Source organism: Pelophylax lessonae, assembly GCF_965119305.1.
Source record: "Pelophylax lessonae genome assembly, chromosome: 3".
Lineage (NCBI taxonomy): Eukaryota > Metazoa > Chordata > Amphibia > Anura > Ranidae > Pelophylax > Pelophylax lessonae.
Window position 1 is genome coordinate 370038096 of NC_138770.1, and position 26543 is coordinate 370064638.

A 26543-nucleotide genomic window follows, 5' to 3' on the forward strand; every position below is an offset into this window, starting at 1 on the left:
AACAGAGGGGTGAGGGACTGCAGCAAGGGAGGTATTGGCAAGTGGTAGGTTTGTTCTTTTAAAGGAACCTGGGCAATGTGAATGGGCAATGTGAAATTATTTTTTTTAAACTATTCTGACTCATCGCTTGATAAAACAATGTATGTTTTAGTGCAGTGATTCACTAATTGGTTAAGGAATGTTAAAAGATGATGCACTGTCAGTAACAAGTCAGCAGTAGCAGATTTTGTATTAGCAGAGACATGCAAATAAGTATCAAATAATACGATCGGCAATCACTTACAAAAAATGAATGGAGCACTGTCCATGGTCTATGAGGACTAAGTGTTTCTAAAGTTTTACTCAAGTATGCTTTTTCTTCTTTTTCCTCAGATCCACAAGATGCCAAAGCTGAAGTACATGATTTATTAGGCGTTCCTCTCTCAAGTATGTAGTACTCACACTGCTCAGAAAAGATTGGCCTTAAATGAGTACATCGTTATCCTGAACTCGTCTTGAGGACTTCCCTCTTCCAATTCATGAGCCAGCAGGATGTGGTCGGTGCACTGTCAGAACGCCTGCTTGTAGCTGCATACAAAGGCCAAGTGGATAATGTTGTGCAGCTTATCAACAAGGGTGCCAAGGTAGCAGTTACCAAGGTAACCAGAAACTGTGTTTCCTTTGTAAACATTTTTTCCTAAGAAATAGAGATTTCACTTTATATATTTTTTTAAAACAATTTAAAAAAAAAATTATAATGTATAAAATGTGAAAAAAAATAAAAAAGGGAGAGGGCAAACGACTTGTCACCAGTATCACCTCTGGTGATCTCTTTCCCTAATCCTCACATGACATGTAAAGAGAACAGCGAATAGCACAGTAGTGTGTTCTCCAAATCTTACCCCAAATCTGTTAAGGGCTCGTTAACACGTGTTGATTATGAACAACAAAGAAATTCTCAATAATGCTCTTATGGAATGTATGATGTGTTTATAGTTTATTTTTTGTTGAGTTTTCTGAAGCCTTGAAAGCGGTTCAAGAATGTCCATGAAAGCGTCGTTCTTATAGGGTAAGTGATGTGGAAGAAATGGTCTAATTTGATATGTTGATTTAGAATATATTACAATAATTATATAAAATATATTACAATAATTATATAAATTTTATATTTCTCTTCTGCTCCCTGGAGGACAGTTTTTCCAAGTCTAAGGATAATACCCACTTGGTTAATTGTTGCCAGATCTGCTTATTTTGTATGCTTCACAATAGCTTGGGATAATTGGGTTGTATAGTTCCAGGTGCTGTTCTACCACTTCTATGAGCTCTAAAACTTTAATATCATCCGTCATGACACTTGCTGACTCTTTCTCTTCCATACCAACGCGTTCTGACACAAAACGCTTTGCCACTGACAGTAATGCTCAATAACTCTTCTCCTATCTGCCACTGGCAGTATTGCTGACTAGCTTGATGCTTTTGCCCACACACAGAAATAAATGGTGTTACCACATAGCTGCTCTGTACGACCAGGAAGTGACTCGAGATGCTCTGTTCTAGTTCTCTATTTCCCATTGCATTCTGGGATATAGGAGCCTCCACTGGCTCTTCTTCAAGGCTCAGCTAACACTTCATAAATGCTTCACAAACACACCATAAAAGCCCTAGGTGCTGTTAAGGTGTGGTTATAGAGCATCATAATTGAAATCAATGGAGACAGCTGACAAGCATCAATACCTCGTGAAAGCAACATGCTTCTTAATTTTCTAACATGACACAACACAATGCTACTGCTCCTGTGTAAACAGCACTGTGTTGTACCATTGTAACATTCATGGTAGGCGTTGACAGGCCTATGAGGGTTTAGAAATGCAGAATAAATGACGCATAGGCGCATGGTATCAACATACATGTGAACGAGCCCTTAAGCTGGATACACACTATCCAACTTTTGTGGTTAGATTTCCTTCAGATTTACCTTTCTATTCTTTGTAGTGCAAGGGACTGCCAGATTGCATACAAATTGAAAGTGTTTAGGTTTGACCTCATATTATATGGTTTTGGTAAGTCTAAAGGAAAAAGTCTTCAGAAAATCTTATAGTGTGTATGGCCCATAAGACTAGTAGTCAGAGGCTGCAATTCCTTTGATTTCAGACTGCCCTCATTTACCAGGAAGTACGCTGCAGTTTTTGGAGTAATTCCAAACAAAAGTGTTTTTTATGGCACTGCTTAAGCACAATAACATTTCTAAATGTTCTTTGTAACATAGCAGATCTTCACTGTTTAAGTTTATGTCCACTTCAACCACCTAAGTACCAGCCTGTAAAACCCCTTTATTACCAGGCCATTTTTCAGTTTCCAGTGCTGTGATATTTGACTGACAAGTGCTTGATGATGCAATATGATTTTATAGAATTGTTTTGAGACATATAGAACTTTTTTGGTGGTACAGTATTTAGTAACCAGTTTTTTTTTCTACTGTATAAAGGAATACATGAAAAAAAATGTTTCCATTACTTTCCTTTAAAATCAATATTCCAGGACAATATGAGCACCCCCCAAAAAGACCACTTTTTGGAGGAAAATGGTGATCTAATCTTTTTTGCATCAACATTTTTTGTACATTTTTTTTAACCTACAGGTCACATACATACACAGAGTGGGGAATAGGGTAATCTACAGATCACATACAGAGGGAGGATGAGGAGGTTAATGTTCAGATGTGCAGGATAAGGGAGGTAAATTGGCTTAATATAATAGAGATTCACAGTATAGGAGAGGAGGAAGGGTGAAAGAGTTACTTTATTTTAGCTTATCCTGTCCTGATGTGTACAGTACTCAGGAACTAATTAAGGAGTTATTTATTCTCTAGTTCCTGTTTCTTCATCTTCCTCTGTTGTAAGAGGAAGGAATGCACATATGTATGTAAGGCACACATATGTTAACACTATATTTAGACCTGTGCTCCCTGTGATTGGTCTGTCTATTACCAATCATAGCAATTTAAAGGTAAAGAGCCACGCTGTCCACTGTATTTGTGAGGACGGTTCGGTTCAGGCATTAACCTGTGGTATGGCCCCTAATATTGCTTCATCCAGTGTCTTTTATGAGTGGTGCTCAGTTGAGACCTTCCACCATTTGGGCATTTTTAGACATTATTCAAGCAGTTAAACATTTCTATCCAGCCCTAACCTGACTTGCCAATGCAATGCAATGCAATGCAATGTTTAGGGGCAAATTTAGCTGTTTGGAGGTGCAACTTGCCAAGGATGAGATAGGTGCCAGCAACTCTAATTTTTGAAGGACAGATTTACCAGTGTGTTGGAAATCTCTGGCTGATGATCTTTCTGTATCTCCCTAAGCTGGGTGTATATATTCAGTTTTTTTTTTTTTTTTCCAACCTGCCAGATCCCAATATCAATACAACAATGTGTGCTGCAGGCATCTCTCCCACTGCACCATTGTATCCTAAAGGTGAGACTCCTCCCCTCTCCAGAATACACTGATCAGTGCAAAATGCTGGTTTTCTAGAAGGGCTGTAAGGCCCCTTTCACACATACAGACCGTTCATTTCATCAGTTCAGTCACATCAAAATGGATGAAATATTCATCAGTTTTCCATCCGGTTTTTGTTTACATCCACTACCAATGAAACAACGGATGAAAAACTGACCGTTTGTCAGTTTAAATTTTTTTTTGGTCTGATCTATTTTTTTAACGGAAGAAAAATAGAGCTTTGATCAGTTTAAAAAAAACTGATGATGACGGATGCGGATGTAAACTGATGTAAATGGATGATCATCCATTTACATTTGTTTTTCAATAAAGTTGCATTGATGTCCTTTTTTCATCTGTCAACGGATGGATGAAAACGGACAAACGGATAGCATGTGTGAAAGGAGCCTTAGACAGAAGCCAGTTGTTAGGCCTAGTACACAATGAGAAAATCATATGAAAAAAAAAGTTTTTAGATCGATTGCCTGATAATTTGATCATTAGTAACACAGCTTTCAAGAGCCGATCATGCCAGTTCATGCAAAATTACTCAAAAGGACAAGCATGACATTTTTTCTCGTAATATAATAGAGCAAACGATTTTTGTTTAATCAGTACAGTATTCATCCGTAACAAATCGAGGGACCAAGACTGTGCATGCTTGGAAACGTAAGAATATATAACAATACAATACATCATACATTACATCATTACGGGAAGTTGTATTCTGTTTTATGAGAATTTGTGTAACTCTGGTAACTCATTCAATTTCAATATGAGACTAGCATGCATAAAAAAAGACGATAATTCGCCCAATATTCCCATCGTGTGTACAAGGCTTTAGACTGGCTTCTGTTGAACAGCCAGCGGTACACATGTTCTGAAAGTCATCCAGCTCCTGCTGACTTCTGAGAATTGAAGATTGTGAAAGACCATAGGTAGTCTGTGTGCAAACAAAATGGTCTGTCTGAGCTACATATGGGCCATACACACTATAAGATTTTCTGAAGACTTTTTCCTTTAGACTTACCAAAACCATATAATATGAGGTCAAACCTCAACACTTGTATGCAATCTGGCAGGCCCTTGCACTACATAGAAAAGGTAAATCTGAAGGAAATCTAACCACAAATGTTGGATAGTGTTTATCCAGCTATAGACTGGCCACCATCCGGCAGTTTTAGATTGTGAAAGCCCAGAGGTAGTCTGGGTCCGAACAGACTGGTTTGTCTGAGCTTAGCAAGTAGCAATCTGTGTATGAGCAGACAGCAGTGGGGTGACTGAAGGAACCAGTTCAACTGAGAGGCTGAGACTGGGGCAACTATGTTCCATGGCTGTACACAGGTTTTTTCTTGTTTTGCCAGTAGGTTGAATGGAGGAATCCTCCCCACCCCACATTCTCTTCTTAGTAGCTTCAGCTTAGCTGCAGCTGCTGATTCAGAAATGTTTAACGGTACGTTCCTTTGACAGACTTTGATAAACGTTAGACTACTGTCAAGCAAGGATGCTGTTCCAAATTTGTCCGATCCCTGCTGAACTGGCAAGCCAAATTTCAATCAATGTTTGGCCAAATTAAGGAGGAATACACAGGGCTCTGCAACATAATAGTCAGGAGGCTGGAATGCCTTTAGGTCCTTTGTTAGAATGAGTGCACTGAACCTTTATGCCCATGTGAATGAGCCCTTATGTTAAACAACCCCTGCAAGGGAAGAAAACTGTGTCTTTACTTTGATGTTTGGATGAATAAAAGTGTCAAGTCCTAAAATGTATTCCAGTGAGTGGACCGAGTCTTTGGAAAACTCTCCATTTTAAGCTAAATCTCAGAATAGGTAATGCTGTCACAGTTTAAAAATAAAAAGATTTACAAAATAACAAATTTTAACTGTAAAGTAATTGAACTTCTGCTAAAAGCACAGCTGTCAAGGTGACTCATGTTACACTGTTAATTGACAATCAACCTATCAAGAAGTGTGACAGTTAGCAGTTTGTCATTTGCCTTATGTTGCTTTGAAAACACACACACTCTTACAGAGGTCTAAAAATAAGTTGGATCTTGAAATGCAGATGCATTATTTAAGGTGTTCACTCTTACCAAAAAATTGCCCATGCGAACAAGGGGTGCCTATAGATAAAAACAAACTGTGCAACTCTGACTAAAGTTGAATAATAATAATAATTATTAATATTAATATAACTATTATACAGGATTTATATAGCGCCAATACTTTACAACACGAGGGCAGACAGTACACTTACAATACTATTCAAAAAAGGGGGAATAAGAGGGCCCTGCTTATTGGAGCTTACAATCTAAAAGGGAGGGTCAAGTGATACAAAAAGTAATAACTGTGGGAGATGGTCTGATGGAGAGGAGAAAATAACAGTTGTTAGGTGGAGGCAGAATAGACTTCTGTGAAGAAAAGGGTTTTCAAGGATTGCCTAAAAGTGGACAGAGTAGGAGATAATCAGACAGATTGGGGTAGGGAGCTTCAAGGGATTCATTCTAAATAGCACTCCACAGCACCATGCTGACAGACTATTGTGCAATGTGGTGTGGTCAAACAAAAATGCTACATGCATCTTTTTTGGAATGCTGAGCAGCCCATTCAAATGATTGGCCAAACCTAACACAACACATAATGTGCAACATAGTGTGAATGGGCCTTTACACTACTATATTCTTGCTAACCAGTGCCGGGACAAGGTCATCCAGTGCCCAGGGCAAGGAGGCCAAACTGCGCCCCCCCCCTTCCCTTAGGGTTAGGGTCAAGGCGCCCCCCATCCCTGCAATAAACCATTGTGCCCAGGACAACCGTCCCTCCTGCCCACCCCTTGTCCCCGCCCTGTTGCTAACAAAGGCTAAGATATTTACATTGTTAACTAATGTTGGCTAGTATCTCCCAAAAGGGCATGTTAACATTTATTTTATTGCAGTTTACTGCAGATGCTATCATTTTCTTTTTTAAGCTTTATTTTATTCTATTTGTATCTGGTATCCTGCCAGTATGTTGTTGTTTTTAAACAGAACAAGCTGTCCTAGCAGTTAGAGGGTTGAGAGAAAGTGACTTACAATGATCATATTTTTTTTTTATTTATGTAAAACCGTTATCCAGGGCCGGCCCTACCATGGGTCCCGGTGGGTCCATTGGACCCAGGCGGCACTCCGATAGGGGCGGCAAATCAGTGGCGGACTGGAAGAGAAGCAGGGGCGGTATGCGGAGCGGAGGAGAGAGAAGCACGGGCGGTATGTATGTGGAGCGGAGGAGAGAGAAGCACAGACAGGCGGTATGTAGAGCAGCGAAGGAGAGGCATCGGCGTGTGTGCTGGGAGTTGCAGGGTTTGGGGAACTTCGGCTTCTCAGCTGCGACTGAAGCTGCAGACTTCTTCTCTCTCCCGACCCGCCCACCACCTGTAGCACAGAGCCAACAGCGTTTTGGAGAACTTCCTTTGCCTCTGTGATAGGTCAGGTGGTGGACAAGGACAGAAGTCCTCTAATGGCCGCTGTCGCTCCATCCGGACCCGATTGTTACTGTGCGGGCAGAGGGTGACAGTTGACTTGCTGCAGGCTGTCCTAGAAGGAGGGCATCCATCATCCGCACACTGCTCCCTATTGCGTCCCTGAGCTTGTCCCACACATGCTGCCCCTCTCTCTCTCTGCCAGTGTGTACTGCATCTGGGATGTAAAGGCGGGAAAATTAAGCAGCAGACAGAAAGCCGCCCCCCCCCCCCTCTTTCTCTGCCTCTTCTCTCTCTTTCTCTCCCTGCCCTCTCTCTGGTGGCACATGATAGTGGCAAGTGACAAGCTGCATCTGAAGGCAGGTGACATGGCAGATGACAAGCTGCATCCGAAGGCAGGTGACATGGCAAGTGACAAGCTGCATCCGAAGGCAGGTGACATGGCAAGTGACAAGCTGCATCCGAAGGGAGGTGACAAGCTGCATCCGAAGGCAGGTGACGTGGCAAGTGACGAGCTGCCTCCGAAGGCAGGTGACATGGCAAGTGACAAGCTGCCTCCAAAGGCAGGTGACATGGCAAGTGACAAGCTGCATCCAAAGGCAGGTGACATGGCAAGTGACAAGCTGCATCCAAAGGCAGGTGATGTGGCAAGTGACAAGCTGCATCCGAAGGCAGGTGACGTGGCAAGTGACAAGCTGCATCTGAAGGCAGGTGACATGGCAAGTGACGAGCTGCATCCGAAGGCAGGTGAAGTGGCAAGTGACAAGCTGCATCAGGTGGAAGGCGACGATGCAAGTGACAAGCTGCATCTGGTGTCAGGCAACGTTGAAAGTGACAAGCTGCATCACGTAGAAAGTGACGTGGCAAGTGACAAGCTGCATCTAGTGGCAGGCGACATGGCAAGTGACAAGCTGCAGCAGGTGGAAGGCGACGTGGCAAGCTGCATCTAGTGGCAGGTGACATTGCAAGCTGCATCAGGTGGAAGGTGACGTAGCAAGTGACATGCTCCATTTGGTGGCAGGCGACGTGGCAAGTGACACGCTCCATCTGGTGGCAGGCGACGTGACAAGTGACAAGCTGCATCTGGTGGCAAGTGACAAGCTCAGAGTTCCCACTAATTCTGCATTATGGTGAGTTGAACTATTTTATTATATATTACAATGTAGTAATAGAAATAATGTGGTTTGATCATCCTGACACTATATCAAGCATAGTGTCGGGATGATTTAAGTATTAACACCAGCCATTTGACCACCAAATCACCCCCGCCACTGATCAACCCTGAGACTACATTTCCCCCCCTTCCGTCCTTGCAAAATTGTCCCTGAATAGCATTTTGGAAATGTTGGCACCCTAGGGGGGGGGGGCAGGGTGCCAAATTCCCCCTGGGCCGCTCTGATGTCCCATACCCCCAGGTTGTGCATGCCCTCTGTCCCATCCCAGCCAATGGCAGGAAGGTGCCAGTAGCTGAGCGGGCTCCTCAGCTCTCTGTGTGGAAAAGATAGTTTTGGGTGCAAACGTTTGCAGGCTATCGAGCAGCCACTGGTGGTGATGGAGGCTGGGGCCAGAAGGCTGTTTGTTAACCTCACCAGCCTGTGTGTGTTCTGGGGCCGGACCTGCACACTCGCATGGAGGAGGAGGACACAGGCATGCACATAGGGGGTAGAAGAACCAAAGCCACGGGAGAACTCATAAAGTGAGGGGGGAGACTTCTTATGTAAAGAGGGATTCTGACATAAATGTAGACTTCTGATGTAAGTAGGGACTGCTGACATAAAGGGGGACTCCTAATGTAAAGGGGGGGGAGACTTCTGGTGTAAAAGGACACTCTTGATGTTAGATAGGGGGCTCCTGATGCTAAGTATGGAGCTTCTGATGTTAAGGGGGGACTCCTTATGTGAAGTGGGGTGCTGTTGCATGTAAATCTGACTTTCTGATAAATTTAATTTTAGTTTTAATTATCATGATATAAAATAATGGACGTGGGGCCTTTTGGTGGGCATGATTTTTTTTTTTTTTGGGGGGGGGGGGGCAGCATTACATTCTTGGACCCAGGCAGCGCAATGTCTTGTGCCAGCCCTGCCGTTATCCAAAAAAGAAAAATGCTGCTGTAGCTGCTTAAAAAGTGTAAGCTGGAGTTTGGCCCTAATGTGTTAGTGTATCTATATCTGCTAGTTCATCTAACATTCTCATTCCTGCAAACTAACAATGCTGCTGTCCAAAGGTGCTCTCCATGCTCATTCAGCCACAATGTAGGCATTCTAATACCGAAGGTATGTTACTGGCCAGATCACCAGGTGAAAACAGGGGAAAAAAACTATTAAAGAAAAACCAATGCAGCCACCACATTTAAGAGTTTGTAAGCTGCAATATATTATATTCTTTTGGGTAAATTCCGCTTTAAATAAAAGCTCTGGGCTTCGGGAAAATAAGGGTATGTTTAAAGATAGGAGCCACTAAAATAACTACAGTGGGGAAAATAATTATTTGATCCACTGCAGATTTTGTTTGCCAGCTTACAAAGAAATGAAGGGTCCATAATGTTTATCATGGGTGTATTTTGAATGATAGACAGAATATTAACCAACAATCAAGAAAAAACTCATAATACAAATGTTATAAATTGATTTGCAGTTCAGTGAGTAAAAAAGGTATTTGATCCCCAAGCAAAACATGACTTGGGAATCGGTGGACAAACCCTTGTTGGGAAGCACAGAGGTAAGACATTTCTTGTAGTTGGTTACCAGGTTTGCACACATCTCATAAGGGATTTTGGTCCACTCTTTTTTTACAGATCTTCTCTAAATCCTTAAAGCTGAGTTCCACCCTGAAAAATTTTTTTTTACCTAAAAATACCCCTAGGACAGTCAGGGCTAGTGCATTCAAGCAACGATAGCCTCTGAACTGTCCCCTGTTTCACTTACCTTTTAGAAGAAATACTTACCTTGAAAATGTCTTGTCCAGCGCTGCCATCTCAGGTGTGGGCAACTAAAGCCGGAGCGTTCTCTTCGGTGTCCTCTTCGGTGACGTCGGAGTCCCAGAATGCCCTGCTCGTCACTTCCGGTGCAGGCGCGTCATCCCTGCACAGCTTCTGGGCATGCCCAAAAGCTGTTCAGCAGGGAATGACGCGCCTGAACCGGAAGTGACGAGCAGGGCCGGTGCAGGCGCATTGACTCTTGGGATCAATGACACTCATCTCCCAGGAGTCAATGCAAGGAGAAAGTGACGGCACGGGCCGCGGCCGCAGAGGGAGGAAGAGGAAGGAAGGTAAGTATATTTTCATTAAAAACAAGGTAGGTGAAAAAAATAATTTTAATTATCCAATTCATTTTCAGGATATTTTCTTCTATTGGAAAATGCAAAGTGAAAAAATAGGGTGGAACTCCGCTTTAAAGGGTAACTCCACTTCCATGGGGAAAAAAATAGCAAATAAAGGAAACATAATATAGCATATACAATTGTGACACAAGTCATATTGTAATTGAATGTTATTTAAAAAATCCCTTTCCTTTTCAATCTGCAGCCGCTGTATTTTCTAAAAATGCAATGCAATATGGCTACCTGGAGATGTTCTGTACACAGAATATGTATAGAATGTCCACCAGAAACATAATTTCCTGCTTGTGCTAAAAATACAGACAGACTTTGCCGCATTGAGGAGCCAATGGACGGGGCCATGTAAAATATTGGATGAGAACCTTCTTCCCTCAGCCAGAACACTGAAGATGGGTCATGGATGGGTTTTCCAGAATGGCAATGAACCAAAACATACCACCAAGGCAACAAAGTAGTGGCTCAGGAAGAAGCACATAAGCACATAAAGGTTGCCTAGTCAGTCTCCAGACCTTAAGACCTTCTATAGAAATCTTATGGAGGGAGCTGAAACTTCGAGTTGCCAAGAGACAGCCAAGAAACCTTAAAAGGTAACTCCACTTTCATGGGAAAAAATAGCAAATAAAAAAAATTATAATATAGCATATACAATTGTAACACAAGTCATATTGTAATTGAATGTTATTAAAAATTACCTTTCATTTTCAATCAGCAGCTGTATAATATTCTTTAAAATGCACAGAATGTGTACAAAATGCCCTCCCCCCCCCCCCCCCCCCAAGAACATAATTTCCCGCTTGTGTGATTGGCTCAATTATTTTCCCAGAAATCTACACTAAGATAAAAGTCAGATTTCAGGCATCCCCTGCATCAAAAATGTCATTTTTGGTGAGATACTCCCAATAGGAACACGTCTAAATGGATCCACTCCCATTAGATCCACTTAGAACATGGGCACAGTGGAACAAACAGTGATTTCTTCAGAATAATAAAAGGTAGGAATCTGCAACAACATGTGTTAAAACCTCTTCAATGTACATAGAACACCCAGAGGGGAATGTTTTTTTCTCAACAAAAGTGGAGTTACGCTTTAAGGTTTTAGAGAAGATCTGTTAAGAAGAGTGGACCAAAATCCCTCCTGAGATGTCTGCAAACCTTGTAACCAACTACAAGAAATCTCTTCCACCAAGTACTAAGCCATGTTTTGCTTGGGGATCTTATACTAATTTTACACACTAAACTGCAACGTATCTTATAACTTATGTTTTATGTGTTTTTTCTGCATTTTTGGTTGATATCCCGTCTCTATCATTGAAAATACACCATGATACAAATTATAGACCTTTCATTTCTTTGTAAGTGGGCAAACTTACAAAATCTGCAGGCGATCAAATAATTATATGTATATGCAGCCAGTCATCATGTTTATAATGTACCCTTTCTTTGCAAATGTAAAAAGCTTATATACTCATATTGTTCATTGTCTGAGCCCCCCCAAAAATATAGGTCTTTTGTGCACCCTTAATTGTGTATAGATTGAATCAGGTAAAGATAACATTTCATTATGTGATGGAATCAGGTAAAGATGACATTTCATCATGGGATTTAACATTTTGCCCTGTTTGAGAGAGGTGCGGTACTGGCACAGAGCTTTGTATGGTAACTTTAAAGCATGCATGCAGGAAAGCAGTAGGTTTAATAACTGCGGAGGTAATGTCAAAAAGTACTCCATATCTATATTTTATACTGAAAATATATACATTTTATTTTAAACACTATGTTATGTCTCTGTTGCTTGTAACAGGTCCTGAATGGACAGCATTTGTTTCTAGTTAACTTGAAGTTTGCATTGAAATTAACATAACTAACAGAGAGGACTTTATGGCAGGTCACTGTGACTGCATTCAGCTGTGCAGAGATTTGTGCTACTGGTAATGTGAGCCATGAAATGCCTCTCCAAGGTGTCATAAATGTCAGCATCCAGCATTTCTTCAACACTCACCTTGGAGAGCCTCCATTAACAACTATAGAATCATGCTGCTTACATTACTGTACTGAATGTAGGAATTGTAGAAGCTATATGAAAGTATATTTTTTTCCTACAGCCCTATATAGGCTCATTTCAGTTACAGTCATACAGAAAAGCTGTGTATTTTTGTATACTGCAGGTAAGCCCCTCCACATTAGGTTGCTCGGTAATTTATAACTCATGAGCTTGTTTAGAAAAGGAATCGGTATTGAACATTTTCAGAGACTTGTTCCAGAGTTGACTGCATAACCATGTCATTCTTAGGCTGGATACACACTATACAACTTTTGTTGTTCGATTTCCTTTAGATTTACCTTCAACTATGTTGTGCAAGGGCCTGCCTGATTGCATACAAAGTGAAAGTGTTTAGGTTTGACCTCATATTATATGGTTTTGGTAAGTCTAAAGACATTTGTATAGTGTGTATCCAGCTTTAGTTTAATCACTTTGGATGTATACTACATGCTTAACGAAGAAACGTTAACTGGAACCTGCTTCTCAAAATCATAGATAACTGGATTTAACGTCGTTGTTCTGTTTTCAATATAATTTGAATAGGTGAACAACTAGTGAAGTTGTAATTTCTATAATTTTCCAAAGTAGTGAAGATGTAAGATAATAATAAGACAGGTTTCAGCATGTTACAAGGAGGTTGATACTGATAGAATAGTTCTTTCATGACAAGTTCCCTTTAAAGCAGGGGTCTCAAACTGGCGGCCATCCAGCTGTTGAAGAACTACAAGTCCCATCATGCCTCTGCCCATGGGAGTCTTGTAACTGCCAGCCTTGCCATGCCTCATAGGAATTGTACTTCTGCAACAGCTGGAGGACCACCAGTTTGAGACACCTGCTTTAAAGGATATATAAACTGTTAAAGGGTAAGTTCACCTTCACCCATATTTAGGATGTGACATGTAACATGTTTAGCAAGCTCCCCCGACACCACCAATACCTCACATTGGAGAGCCTACTATGGGAGTCTTGTAACTGCCAGCCATGCAATGCCTCATAGGAATTGTAGTTCTGCAACAGCTGGAGGGCCACCAGTTTGAGACACCTGCTTTAAAGGGTATATAAACCCTTAAAGGGTTAGTTCACCTTCACTCATATTTAGGATGTAACCTGTTTAAAAAGCTCCCCCGACACCACCAATACCCCCCCCCCCCCCAACACACACACACACATTGTGACAGAGGGTGGGGTTTTTCTCCCTCCACCCACTGTCACAATTTGAAAACAGTACAGCAGTGCAGGGCTCCACACACACACACAGCCATGTATTTTATTCACATTTTCCTTTGAATGAATGAGCCACAAGTACCATCCCCTTTGTGGCAGACGGCTTGTAGTTCTCAATGAACACTGATGATCGTCTTTGTAGTTCATTGATTCTTCTTACTTTCCAGTAACTATCTGCCTGTATGGGGGGTACTAGCAGACAGCTTTACTGAGAATCTACAGGAGCCTAGCATTGCACCCATTATTTGATGATTGCAGGTGCAATGCTCTGCGGGCTCTTAAGGAAATAAAAAAAAAACTGCACATTTTATTTTTACTTGCAAAAAGAAATGTGCCTTTTATTATTTTTTATTTTTTAAGTGAAATGGCCTTTTGGCTGGCCAAATAATATTTCTTTCTTTTTTTCTTGGTTCAGTCAGCGGGCTAAACTGGAAAAAAAAAAGTTCCTTTATCCACACAATCGAGGTGGAAGGTGGATCCCCCCGCTGGGATACAGTATTCTGACAGCGGGGAACTACAGAACAACCTCTCATCATTGTTAGGATAATGAAGGGGGTGTTGTATACTCATCAGCTAGGGGGGCAATGTTAATCCTCCAGAGATACAGTATAATGGGCTACCCTTTGTCACTCTAGGAGAGAAAATATGTTATTGGCAGGATCAACAGGTGAAAATGAAGGAAACAAGCTTAAAAAAAAAAAAAAGAATGCAGCCACCACATTTAAGGACTGTTAAATTGCAATATAGCAACATTTAGTTCTAGGGTTTAAATAAGCTTTAAACTCTTCATCATTTATTTGAAAAAAATTAGCTCAAGGGTCCTTCTAAATTTATTGTTCTAAATGCTTTCTACATTCCTGTTCAGGAATTGTAGGCAGATTTGAAGCTACTGCCACAGCACAGTGGCATATGCGGCAGACATTCAGCTTGGGGGCTTGGAAAGCCTCGGGATTCAAAGGGTCTTCCTTTTTCCCTCTCCAGAGGATTCCTCTGTGATTATAGAGAGACAGGAAAAATAGCATCTTGATTAATGGTTATATGAAACATGTTAATCGCTGACGCATGTACAATCCACTGCTCATTTTTTACTGATTTTAAAATATTAAGCAATTATTTATAACAAACTGTATGTGGAGAGCAGTGCTGATTAGAATGGAAAACTATTATTAAAAATATTTTAGGACAAAACACATTTGCAGAGTAGGTTTAAGACACACTAGAAGCTTGCATTAAAAGGGGATGCCTGGTTTAACCACATAAGTAAAAACGACAACTTTATGTGTAGTTTTTTGTGTGGACATGGTCAATTCTAACTACTTGAAAACATATTTGTTGTTTTCTGACTGGAGTGTCTCTTTAACTTTGAGGCAGATACTTTGCTTGCATTCTAGAAACTTGATGTAGGTAGTCATTTGTGACCGCAACGTATATACTCAGAACTTCAATTTCAATAGAATTCTTGGCTCCCTTATGGTTCAGTAAATATAAACAGTCACAAGCAATTAGTGCAGCGTGAGAATGAGCAATTGCAGGTCTGCCGTGATCATGTAGTGAGGCCTATAAGCAAATCCTCTCCATCCTGTTTACTTGCTTTATTTTATTCATTCCTCTGAACATCAAATTGTTATATATTTGTAGCACCCTCCTAGGCAGATCGCTTTATCAGAAATACAGTAAATACAGAAAAACAAACAATAAGGAAAACAGACACCAGCAAATAATAGTCATCAATTGGTCAATTTGTTTGAATTAGGTGATACTCTTGATACATTGCAAAAGGTCAGAATGACCATCCTCCATGAGGGGTATAAAGGCAAATGAGCTGCGTAACTGGTACTATAGCAGATAAAGTATCTCAACAATAAATAGCCTCGTACCTATCAGTAGGTCTTCGTATCACTGAATACACCACGCCACTTATAAAGTGTCAGAAATGGTGATCAATAACTGGGATAAACAATCAGCTGGAAAGGATCATGGGAAGAGAATGGAGGGAAGAGAGGGAAATGAGGAAAGGGAAGGAAGGGAGAAAAAAGAGCAGCACTCTAGCACAAATTATGTTATATAGGTATGAAAAATCTGTCTGGATAAGATCTATTGTAACATTTAAGCCTCGTACACACGTACCGATCGTCGGCCGGACGATCGGCCGTCTTTTGTCCAGGGCTGTCGTGTCTGTTGAAAACTGCAAAAGACTGCACACGAATTTTGTCGGCCAACAACAGCCGACTGCAGAAGTGATGTCATGTGATGGTTAACTTTCCTTGTCTTTTTTTCTTTTCTGAGCATGCCCAGTCTTGCAAATCTGCTGTCTGTCGGCCAAAATCTGTACTGACTGGCGAACAATCGGCCGTTCTGGTGTTGGCCAACAAAAATTTTAATGCCTGCACGACAGATTCTGTTCGGCCGAAAATGCGCTGTCGGCTGTCGGAAGCATCATACTAACAAGCCTACAATCGGCCGATCGGTCGTCGGCCGAATATTTACGGCCGACAATCGGTACGTGTGTACGGGGCTAAACAGTCAACTATGTCCAAGGATTACGTAACTATAGATTGGTAGCTCTGTGGAGACTTACTTGTATAATTAATCCACATAGCCAGGATGTACAGTATCTCAAAAAAGGGAGTACACCCCTCACATTTTTGTAAAGGCTTTATTATATCTTTTCCTGTGACAACACTGAAGAAATGGTACTTTACTACAGTGTAAACTAGTGAGTGTACAGCTTGTATAACAGTGTAAATTTGCTGCCCCCTCAAAACAACTCAACACACAGCCATTAATGTTTAAACCACTGTCAACAAAAGTGAGTACACCCCTAAGTGAAAATGTCCAAATTGGGCCCAAAGTGTCAATATTTTGTGTGGCCACCATTATTTTCCAGCACTGCCCTAACCCTCTTGGGCATGGAGTTCACCAGAGCTTCACAAGTTGCCACTGGAGTCCTCTTCCACTCCTCCATGACAATATCACGGAGCTGGTGGATCTTAGAGACCTTGCACTCTGCCACCTTCTGTTTGAGGATGCCCCACAGATGCTCAATAGGGTTTAGGTCTGGAGACATGCTTGGCCAGTCCATCACCTTTACCCTCAGCTTCTTTAGCAAGGCAGTGGTCATCTTGGAGGTGTGGTTGGGGTCGTTAACATGTTGGAATACTGCCCTGGGCCCCAGTCTCTGAAGGGAGGGGATCATGCTCTGCTTCAGTATGTCACAGTACATGTTGACATTCATGGTTCCCTAAAACTGTAGCTCCCCAGTGCCGGCAGCACTCATGAAGCCCCAGACTATGACACTCCCACCACCATGCTTGACTGTAGGTAAGACACACTTGTCTTTGTACTCCTCATCTGGTTGCCCCCACACACGCTTGACACCATCTGAACCAAATAAGTTTATCTTGGTCTCATCAGACCACAGGACATGGTTCCAGTAATCCATGTCCTTAGTCTGCTTGTCTTCAGCAAACTGTTTGCCAGCTTTATTTTGCATCATCTTTAGAAGAGGCTTCCTTCTGGATCAACAGCCATGCAGACCGCTTTGATGCAGTATGCGGTGTATGGTCTGAGCACTGACAGGCTGACCCCCCACCCCTTCAACCTCTGCAGCAATTCTGGCAGCACTCATACGTCTATTTCCTTAAGACAAACTCTGGATATGATGCTGAGCATGTGCACTCCACTTCTTTGGTCGAAGTGGGCCTGTTCTAAGTGGAACCTGTCCTTTTAAACTGCTGTATGGTCTTGACCACCGTGCTGCAGCTCAGTTTCAGGGTTTTGGCAATCTTCTTATTGCCTAGGCCATCTTTATGTAGAGCAACAATTCTTTTTTCAGATCCTCAGAGAGTTCTTTGCCATGAGGTGCCATGCTTAACTTCCAGTGACCAGTATGAGAGAATGGGAGCGATAACACCAAATTTAACACACCTGCTCCCTTATTCACACCTGAGACCTTGCAATACTAACGAGTCACATGACACCGGGGAGGGAAAATGGCTAATTGGGACCAATTTGGAGATTTTCACCAGTAAACACAACACATGAAAAATACTGAGGCAATGGTTCTTAGGTTCACTCTGCCTTGACATGCAGTTCCTTGCTGCACATGCCTACTCAGAATTCTCCAGGTCCCCTGGGTTTGCTCACTCTCCCCAAGACTTCTGGAGTTCCTCCAGCACCCTCGGACTTGCTAACTGTCTTGGCTTTCCCAGCCTCTCAGACACTCTTTTAGTCTCCCAAGCCCACATAGCTCTCCTGACCTTCCCCGTCTTTCTGACAAGAAGTTCCCCCTTATCAGGGGGACAGTCTCTGGCAGAAACACCAAGGTTTCCAAACAGAGGTCTGACTCCAAATGGCAGCAACTGCTCCAACTCCACCTCCCCTGAACTATGCTCATATTTGCCCTATAACGAGTGTGTGCACCTGGACACCCACAACCTGCAGAATTTCTGTAAAGATTGGACACAGGAATGAAGACTCTGTCCCACCCAATTCTCTTTGGTGCCTTCAAGCTTTCAGCCCAGATTCAGACTTACCAAATCCAGAGAAAACCGAAAACACAGTTTTCTCTGCTCACAAAACTTCTGCTTGTGCTTCTTAAACTGACTGTTTGTGCAGGGACTCTTAACTATCACAATACACGTACTATGTTTTACAAATAAATCTTTAACCCACAGTGTACACACTGCAGATATTCTTAGAAAGCCATGGCTAGGAAGTCTGTACAATTCAATGGTCAATGACAGGCTAACGGGGGCCATGGCTGTCTGTCACTGTATGTATGTATGTAGCCACACATCAAGCGGGTTCTTGCATTTAAAGATGATTGGCCCTGGACACCATCTGGCTATGTTGCGGAACAGTCATTGGCCCTAATCGCATGTAACTGCTTAATATTTTCAGTATCAGTTATCTAAAGTGTCAGCACAAAAATAACTTTCTGTGTTGAGAATCAATTTGATTGAAACCTTGAGTGGAGCCATCCAAAAAACGACGAGTCACTTTGCTTAATTATGGTGGCCAAACACTGCTCAAATTTCAACCAGTTAATGCTGAATATGCTAAAATTCGAACTGTGAGTGGCTCTGTTGGCACCACCTTGCTCAACAACCTTTAATCTTAAAATCAGAGGAGCTTGGCAGAACATTTTGGACTATGGTTGGGTATTCTGACAGCTGAGCAGTGTCTGTAAGAATACAATAGCTGGCAAGGGAGACACCTCCATCCATGCTTTTTAGCATGGTTGAGTGGATCTTTTTACACTTCTCTTCTGTTGCGCTGTACTTCTGAGTGCACTTTAAAGTGTGTTTCATTATGGCAGCTCATTTGAATGTATAGGCTGGCCAATGCTCCTGAATGGAAATGCAGCATTTTTTTCTGTTGCTGCACGCCAAAATGCACAAGAATGTGTTGCCATACATTGTGATGCACTAGAAAGCCCATTTGGTTAGTGAATTGAGTTGCAATTTAAAATAAATAGTGCCACAACACTCTTAACACCTCAATGAGAATACAAAATATTACTGTGCTAGATTTACTATATACCAGACTAAAAATAATGAATCTGTTTATTATTTAGTCCTTACCATACTGAAGAGAGGAAATGTGTACAACATTTCTACACCTTGACTAATACTAGTCCCTGTGTTGCATTTAATTTAGTAATTGATAATTTGGTGACACTTCATTAAATGGAGGGGAATTACATGTTAATCAGGAAAGAGAAGGATTGCTCACAGTCACACTGAGGGGGGGGGGGGGGGTGTGTAATCAGAAAGGTTGCCAAAGACAATCCTTAGAATTTAATCAAGATGCCACAACCAAAATTGTGTGTGCTTGTGCCAAATTCATGTACCCATCAGAGACAGGTACATGAATCTTTCGGAGTTTTGTAGATACTAGTTTCCCATCAGGTTTGCCTTGCTGTTGATTGACAGGCCACGGCAGTGAGTGGGTTTATAGTTATTATTCAGTTCAATAACCGCTTTTAAATCCTCCCACTGCCATAAACTGTCAATCAAAAACAAGGTAGGACTGATGGGGAACTAGTCTCTCAGTTTCTCATCAGACTTCGCCCACCTAACAGGTGCTACAGCAATGGGGACTTTAGGTCCCCGTCAGGTCTGACTCCCATGTGACATGTCATTTCTCATTTATGGTTAATGACATCTCCACTATTCATGTCCTATTTGTTTACATTTAATTTTCGTTCAGGAATCTCCCAGCTGACAGCTAATTGGGGTGAGGGATAGAGCCCTGTGCAAGAAGCTATCGTATTAAAATGTAACTTTCTCAGAAAATTAGGTAATGCTATATCACTTCAGGCTGGCCCCTTTAGCAGGCGTAGCTATGTAAAACATTAAAAAAAAGTGCCTATACTGTTTAAAAACCAGTAATGCCCTGTCTCACGCTGCTCTGCACATGTTTAGTTGCTCTCTATTCTCAGCAGTGTACCTGCTGACAGCTTTAAGATTTACTGTTGCTGAAGGGGAAGAAAAAAAACAGCAATGACACAGACTGTGCAGAGGGAACACAGATTAGGGATGGAGAAAAGAAAAGCAGGAGAGGTGCAAGGATGAAAGCGATGTGCAAACTGTTGGCGCTATATAAATCCTGTATAATAATAATAATAATGATGAACTCTGCTGCCAGGGAGACACAAAAGAGTTAAACTTGCAATAATAGTGTCATATCTTATTTCTATTATATTCTCTCCTTTGTCCCTTATGGCAGCCTGTGAACTTCAGCTTCTGTCAGTTGTCTGTTAACCTTCCTAGCGGTATTCCCGAGTGTGACTCGGGGTAAGATTTTAGTGCCAAAAGCGGTAACCCCGAGTCACACTCGGGGTAGCGCTAAGAAGATCGCTGGATGCTGGAGGAGGTTTTACTTACCTTTTCTCCGGGATCCAGCGAAGACTGCGAGCGGTGTGCAGCGGCGGAGCTTCCTCCCGATCGTCTGCGAGCCCCGGCTTCCGTCTCCGGCGACGTGACGTCCGCCGGGGGGTGGAACCGGCGGCAAATTCAAATGTAAAATGCACCAAACACACTGATACCGTTCAAAATAAAATAAAATCACATTACATTGCCCCCCAGTGCCCTTTCCTGCAGTTTTACTGTACTTTTTATGTAAAAAAAAAAAAAAAAAATATATATATATATATATATATATATATATATATATATATATATATATATATATATATATATATATATATATATATATATATATATATATATATACACACACGTGTATATATATATATTTCTCTATCGCTCATTGACAGACGTAGTCCTCGGTGATACAGCACCTTCGGGTTATGTTGCCTCCACAGGAGCAGGACTAGACAGGAAATAAAAATGCTCTGGCCACACCCCAGGGGCAGTCCCCGAGGGTATATCCTCTCTCTCTCCGCCACAGCAAATCAGTTTTTTTCTGTCTAGTCAGGAGTAAGGACCTAGATACCTTGCTGGGATCTTCGGTCCTGGCAAGATTTTTCTTAAAAAGATTTTTAGACAGCTTTTTTCTCCAGTGTTCCTGTGAGATCTTCAAGCAAGAAAGCTGAACTGGGCGACGGGCTGGATGTTGAGATCCGGTGGTCACCCCAGTTCAGCCTACGAGCGCGTGCAGGCCATAGCTCCGCGACATAGTCCCACTGGGGGACTGACCCCGCGAGTTAAACGTCTCGCTGAAACGCCAAGGACCATGAGTCACGGCGTCCGTATTGGTCGACAGCCCTCCCGCCCCGGTGGAGAGGGGTACTGTCAGGAGTTGGTGCCCGCCTGGTTCCGGTATGGTGAGTAGTATGTTCCCCCTTTTCCCCTGACGGGTCTTGTGGTGAACGCGGGCCCCTCTCTGTATGGTAAGATAGAGTCCCCCTCTATCCTATAACATGGCACAGATCCCCCTACTTTGAGTGTGATTTTATGTGCAAAAAGCCAGGAGGCTTGGTTTGGGAGCTAACAATCTAATTGTATACATGTTAAAAAGATTGTAATCAGTGGCAGTCTGGGAATCTTACTGTGATAATAATAAAGTACCTACCAGTCAGAAGCCACGGACATGTAGACTGCCTTCCTAGTCAAATCTCCAGCTATAGCAGGCCTTCCGAACGGCCATGCGGTCCGCCAGGGCCGGTACCGCCAACCACGCCAAATTCCCATGCAGAGAAGGTGTTGTGTGCTCTGCAGCACACCGCTATTCGGTACAGGCCGCCGCCATTTTTTTTGCTGGATCGCACGAGCCGCCATTTTGGCGTAGCCTCGTGTCTCCAGCATGGGGGCGGCCATGTTTGAGGTGATCCAAACACCTCGTGGAGCTAGGGGAGGCGCCGGAAGGCGTGCAGAGGGGCGTAGCCGCCTCCTTTCTTCCTGGGCAGCCAGCCAAAAGACTTCCTGTTTGTGAAGACAGCGCTGTAACCTGTTGCAGTTAAACTCTGAGCATCAAGTGGTGAGCCTGGGGGTCTATCTCTCTCTCTCTTGATCGATAGGGATCCCTAGCAGGTAACACTAAGGGGCTTTTGTGGCGCTGGGGGTCTGGAAAAAAAAAAAGTTTTTTTTTATTTAATTGAATTGTATTATCCGGGAAGTTACTGGAATAATCATGGACCCTGCCACACAAATTCCCCCACCTGTTTCCCTCGAGGGGGCCACGGGACCCGCCGGTGCACAGAGTATGGATGCATTTACAGCAGTTTTGGAGTCTTTGGTGGCTCGGGTGGAGGCAGCCTGTCAGGGACGGGGGTCAAGGAAGCGACCCCCGCCTACCCCTATATTATCTGACACCTCTGACTCAGATTCAGAGATGGTCACTGCAGCTGCAGGTCCCTCTGCAAGGGCTGTTACCTCAGGTAAAGCTCCCTCAGACAGTGAGGAGGACGTTCCTTCTCCCGCTATAATTCAGGAAGAAGCATTGGTGGACGCACTAGTTGTGGCAGTGCGGGAAACCTTAAGACTTGAGGTTTTACCGGCAGAGGCAACTGAAACAGAGATTCCCTTTGGTACTAACAAGCCCATCAAAACGGTGAAGGTTTTTCCTGTACCCAAGTGTTTTGGTAATAAAATTAAAGGAGAATGGGAGCATTCTAAGCGTACCTTTACGATTTCCAAGCGTATTGCTAGACGCTATCCATTTGAGGAATCCTTCATTAAGAAATGGACGGTACCACCAGTGGTGGATCCACCTATTTCCAGGCTGAATAAAGCCACGGTTATCCCAGTGGAGGACACTTCGTCCTTTAAGGATCCGGTGGATCGGAAGATGGAAGCAGAGTCCCGCACTATCTTCTCTCTGATAGGGTCAGCATTTAGACCAGTAATTGTTATTGGTCTAGTTTCCCAGACACTTACGGAATGGGCGAGATTGGTACGCCAAGACCTTAGGGGAAAAGATATTCCCCAGGAAACATCTGATTTGATGAACAGATTATACAAGGGCTACAGTTTATCTGTGACGCAGCCTTGGACACTACTCCCCTATTAGGGCATGCATCTATGTCAGCGGTAATCCTCAGACGTGTGCTGTGGTTAAAATGCTGGTCAGCTGACCTAGGTTCCAAAAAGACCTTGACGAATCTTCCCTTTCAGGGGAATCGTCTATTTGGGGCCACCCTAGATGAAATTATTAAGGATGCCACTGGGGGCAAGAGCACTTTCTTGCCACAGGCTGCTAAAGCTAAGGGACCTCGCAACAAGCGAGGACCTTTCTTTACCGCCCATAAAGGGTTCGTACGCCCGGCTGGAACAAGCGGGAAAGGCAAGACTCCTCCAGGAGGGTTCAAGAAAGGCTGGTCGGACAAACAGAGGACCGACTCAGCCAAACCCGAAGCAAAGTATTACACAGCCTGAAGGTGCGCCCCCACCCGGGTTGAGGGTGGGGGGACGTTTTCACCGGTATTCAGGACATTAGATCGAGCATCGACTACTACTACCGGTGCGATTCTTCCCTTCCAACATTTAAGTACTACAGGGAGCGGTAGTCACCGTTCCCTGAATAGATCTTTTCCTTTACCTTTTCCTAAGATTAGTCTCTATTCCCCACAGGAATCGGATCTGGTTGACCAGACAGACCAATAAGCCTCTAGCCGGGTGACTTCGGTCCCTGAGGTTCAACCAGAAAAGATCACCCTTCCTGATAGGAATCAGGTATCTGATAAATGTGTGGGAACAGAAAACGACCAGACTTTCTCGGATGGTCGGGGCCAGATAGCTCTAGGGACGCCTGGTTCAGATCCAGTCAGCGCCAGTGGTCCTAGAAATTCTAGGCTGGCCTCGTCAAGCCGGCCTGGCCGACTTGGACATGCTAGTCGCAGACGTTCCGTGGGAACTTCGTCTCAGGGAATGTCTGTGGTCTCAAGGACCAATTTACCATCGTGCTTTACAGTCGCTGGTTTTAATGGCCTGGCCATTGAGACCCAAGTACTGAAGGACAGAGGGTTGTCAGCTTCAGTCATTCCTACCCTTATTAAAGCAAGGAAAGCGACTTCCAGCAAGGTCTATTATCACACATGGAAGACTTATATTGCGTGGTGTGAATCTTTAGGATTTCCTCCACGTACCTATTCGGTGACTCGAATATTGGCTTTTTTGCAAAAAGGGGTTGAGCAGAAACTAGCCTTGAGCACCATCAAGGGTCAAGTTTCAGCATTAGCAATCTTCTTTCAGAAACCTTTAGCTACCAAGTCCTTGGTGCGGAATTTCATCCAGGGGGTGCGGCACCTGGCTCCACCAGTCCGCGCGCCCTTACCGCCCTGGGATCTTAATTTAGTTTTGTCGGTTCTACAGAAACCTCCCTTTGAAAACATCAGGGAGATTCCCTTGCTTACTTTATCCCAGAAGGTGGCCTTCTTGGTGGCTATCACTTCTGCTCGCAGGGTGTCAGAACTGGCTGCATTATCATGCCAGTCCCCATACCTAGTGATTCATAGGGATAAGGTAGTACTTCATCCTAAGCCATCCTTTCTTCCTAAGGTGGTTTCAGATTTTCATCTGAATGAAGATATTGTACTACCTTCCTTGTGTCCTCAGCCCAATCATCATCGGGAACATGCGTTGCATTCCTTGGATGTGGTTCGGGCAATCAGGGTATACCTGAAAGCTACGGAATCATTCCGTAAGACGGATTCACTTTTTGTGATCACGGATGGCCCCAGAAAGGGGTTGCCTGCATCTGCCGCGACTATTGCCAAATGGATTAGACAGACGGTGGTACAGGCTTATTCTATTAAGGGTCAGAGTCCTCTGTTCCCTGTTAGGGCGCACTCCACTCGAGCGCTCAGTACTTCCTGGGCCTTTCGCCATCAGGCGTCAGTGGTCCAGGTATGTAAGGCGGCCACCTGGTCGTCGGTACATACCTTTACAAAATTCTATAAAATTGATGTGATGGCATCGGCGGATGCCTCATTTGGCCGCAAGGTTTTGCAGGCCGCAATTTGAGGAGACCGGTGGTCTACCTCGAGGGTTTTTTTCTGTTTGAAAAATTTCTTTTTGTTGAGTCTCATCATTAAGGATGAGCATTGTAAACTTCTAGTTGGCACCGGTTGGGCCTTCTAGATTGGGATTTGATTTCCATTTTCCCACCCCTCATTTGTGATACTGCTCTGGGACTTCCCGAAGGTGCTGTATCACCGAGGACTACGTCTGTCAATGAGCGATAGAGAAAAATGGATTTTTGTAAAATCTTACCGTAAAATCCTTTTCTCTTAGCTCATTGACAGACGTAGTCCCCGCCCCTCTGTTTTTGAGTTGGGTTGGGTTAAATTCTCTAAGCACTGCTTTTGTGACATAACTGATTTGCTGTGGCGGAGAGAGAGAGGATATACCCTCGGGGACTGCCCCTGGGGTGTGGCCAGAGCATTTTTATTTCCTGTCTAGTCCTGCTCCTGTGGAGGCAACATAACCCGAAGGTGCTGTATCACCGAGGACTACGTCTGTCAATGAGCTAAGAGAAAAGGATTTTACGGTAAGATTTTACAAAAATCCATTATATATATATATATATATATATATATATATATATATATATATATATATATATATATATATATATATATATATATATATATATATATATATATATATATATATACACGTGTGTGTGTGTATATATATATATATATATATATATATACGTAATTCTTGTGAATGAGCAGCCCAAACCAACTGTGTATATATATATATATATATATATATATATATATATATATATATATATATATATATATATATATATATATATATATATATATATATATATATATATATATATATGACATGTAGAACCGTTGATCTTTGTTTTTACACTAGAAGACCTGTCCCCCTACAGTTAGAATCACGCCCCTAGGACACACTTAACCCCTCCCTGTCCAATACAGTTAACCCCTTCCCTGCCAGTGTCATTTTTGCAGTAACAGTGCATATATATAGCACTGATTACTGCAGTAATGTCACTGGTACCCCCAAAAGTGTCAAAAATGTCAGTCAAGGGTCCGATCTGTCCGCCGCAATGTCGCAGTACCGCAAAAAAAATCGCAGGTCGCCGCCATTACTCGTTAAAAAAAAAAAACACCAAAAATGACAAAAATCTTTCCCTTTGTTAGTAAACGCGATAACTTTTGCGCAAACCAATCAAAATACGCTTTTTGCGATTTTTTTTTTTTTTTTTTACCAAACATATGTAGCGTAAAACAATTTGGCCGAAAATGTTAAAAAATTTTGATTTTTACATTTTTTTGGGGGGGAATTTCATATAAAAAAAAGTGAAAAATATTGTTATTTTTGCAAAAATTACGCTCTTTTTTTGTTTATAGCGCATGATCAAAAAATCGCACAGGTGATCAAATACCACCAAAAGAAAGCTCTGTTTGTCGGAAAAAAAGGACGTGAAATTCGTTTAGGTACAGCGTCGCACGACCGCGCAATTGTCCATCAAAGTCACGCAGTAAAAAAATCGCAAAAAACCCCCTGGTCAGGAAGGGGGTAAAATCTTCCGGGGCTTAAGTGGTTAAGGAAAGAGGTAAGAA

The 26543-nt window shown here is 42.7% G+C and overlaps 1 protein-coding gene across 1 annotated transcript in view; it reads left to right on the forward strand.

Annotated features, from left to right (window-relative positions):
* The first annotated feature begins 372 nt into the window (after positions 1–372).
* Positions 373–26543, forward strand: part of ANKRD6 (ankyrin repeat domain 6) — a 133540-nt gene continuing 107369 nt past the window's right edge. Inside the window, exon 1 of the mRNA XM_082249432.1 lies at positions 373–638. Coding sequence (XP_082105558.1) covers positions 519–638 — 120 coding nt within the window. The 5' untranslated portion in view covers positions 373–518. The remainder of the gene's footprint in view (positions 639–26543) is intronic.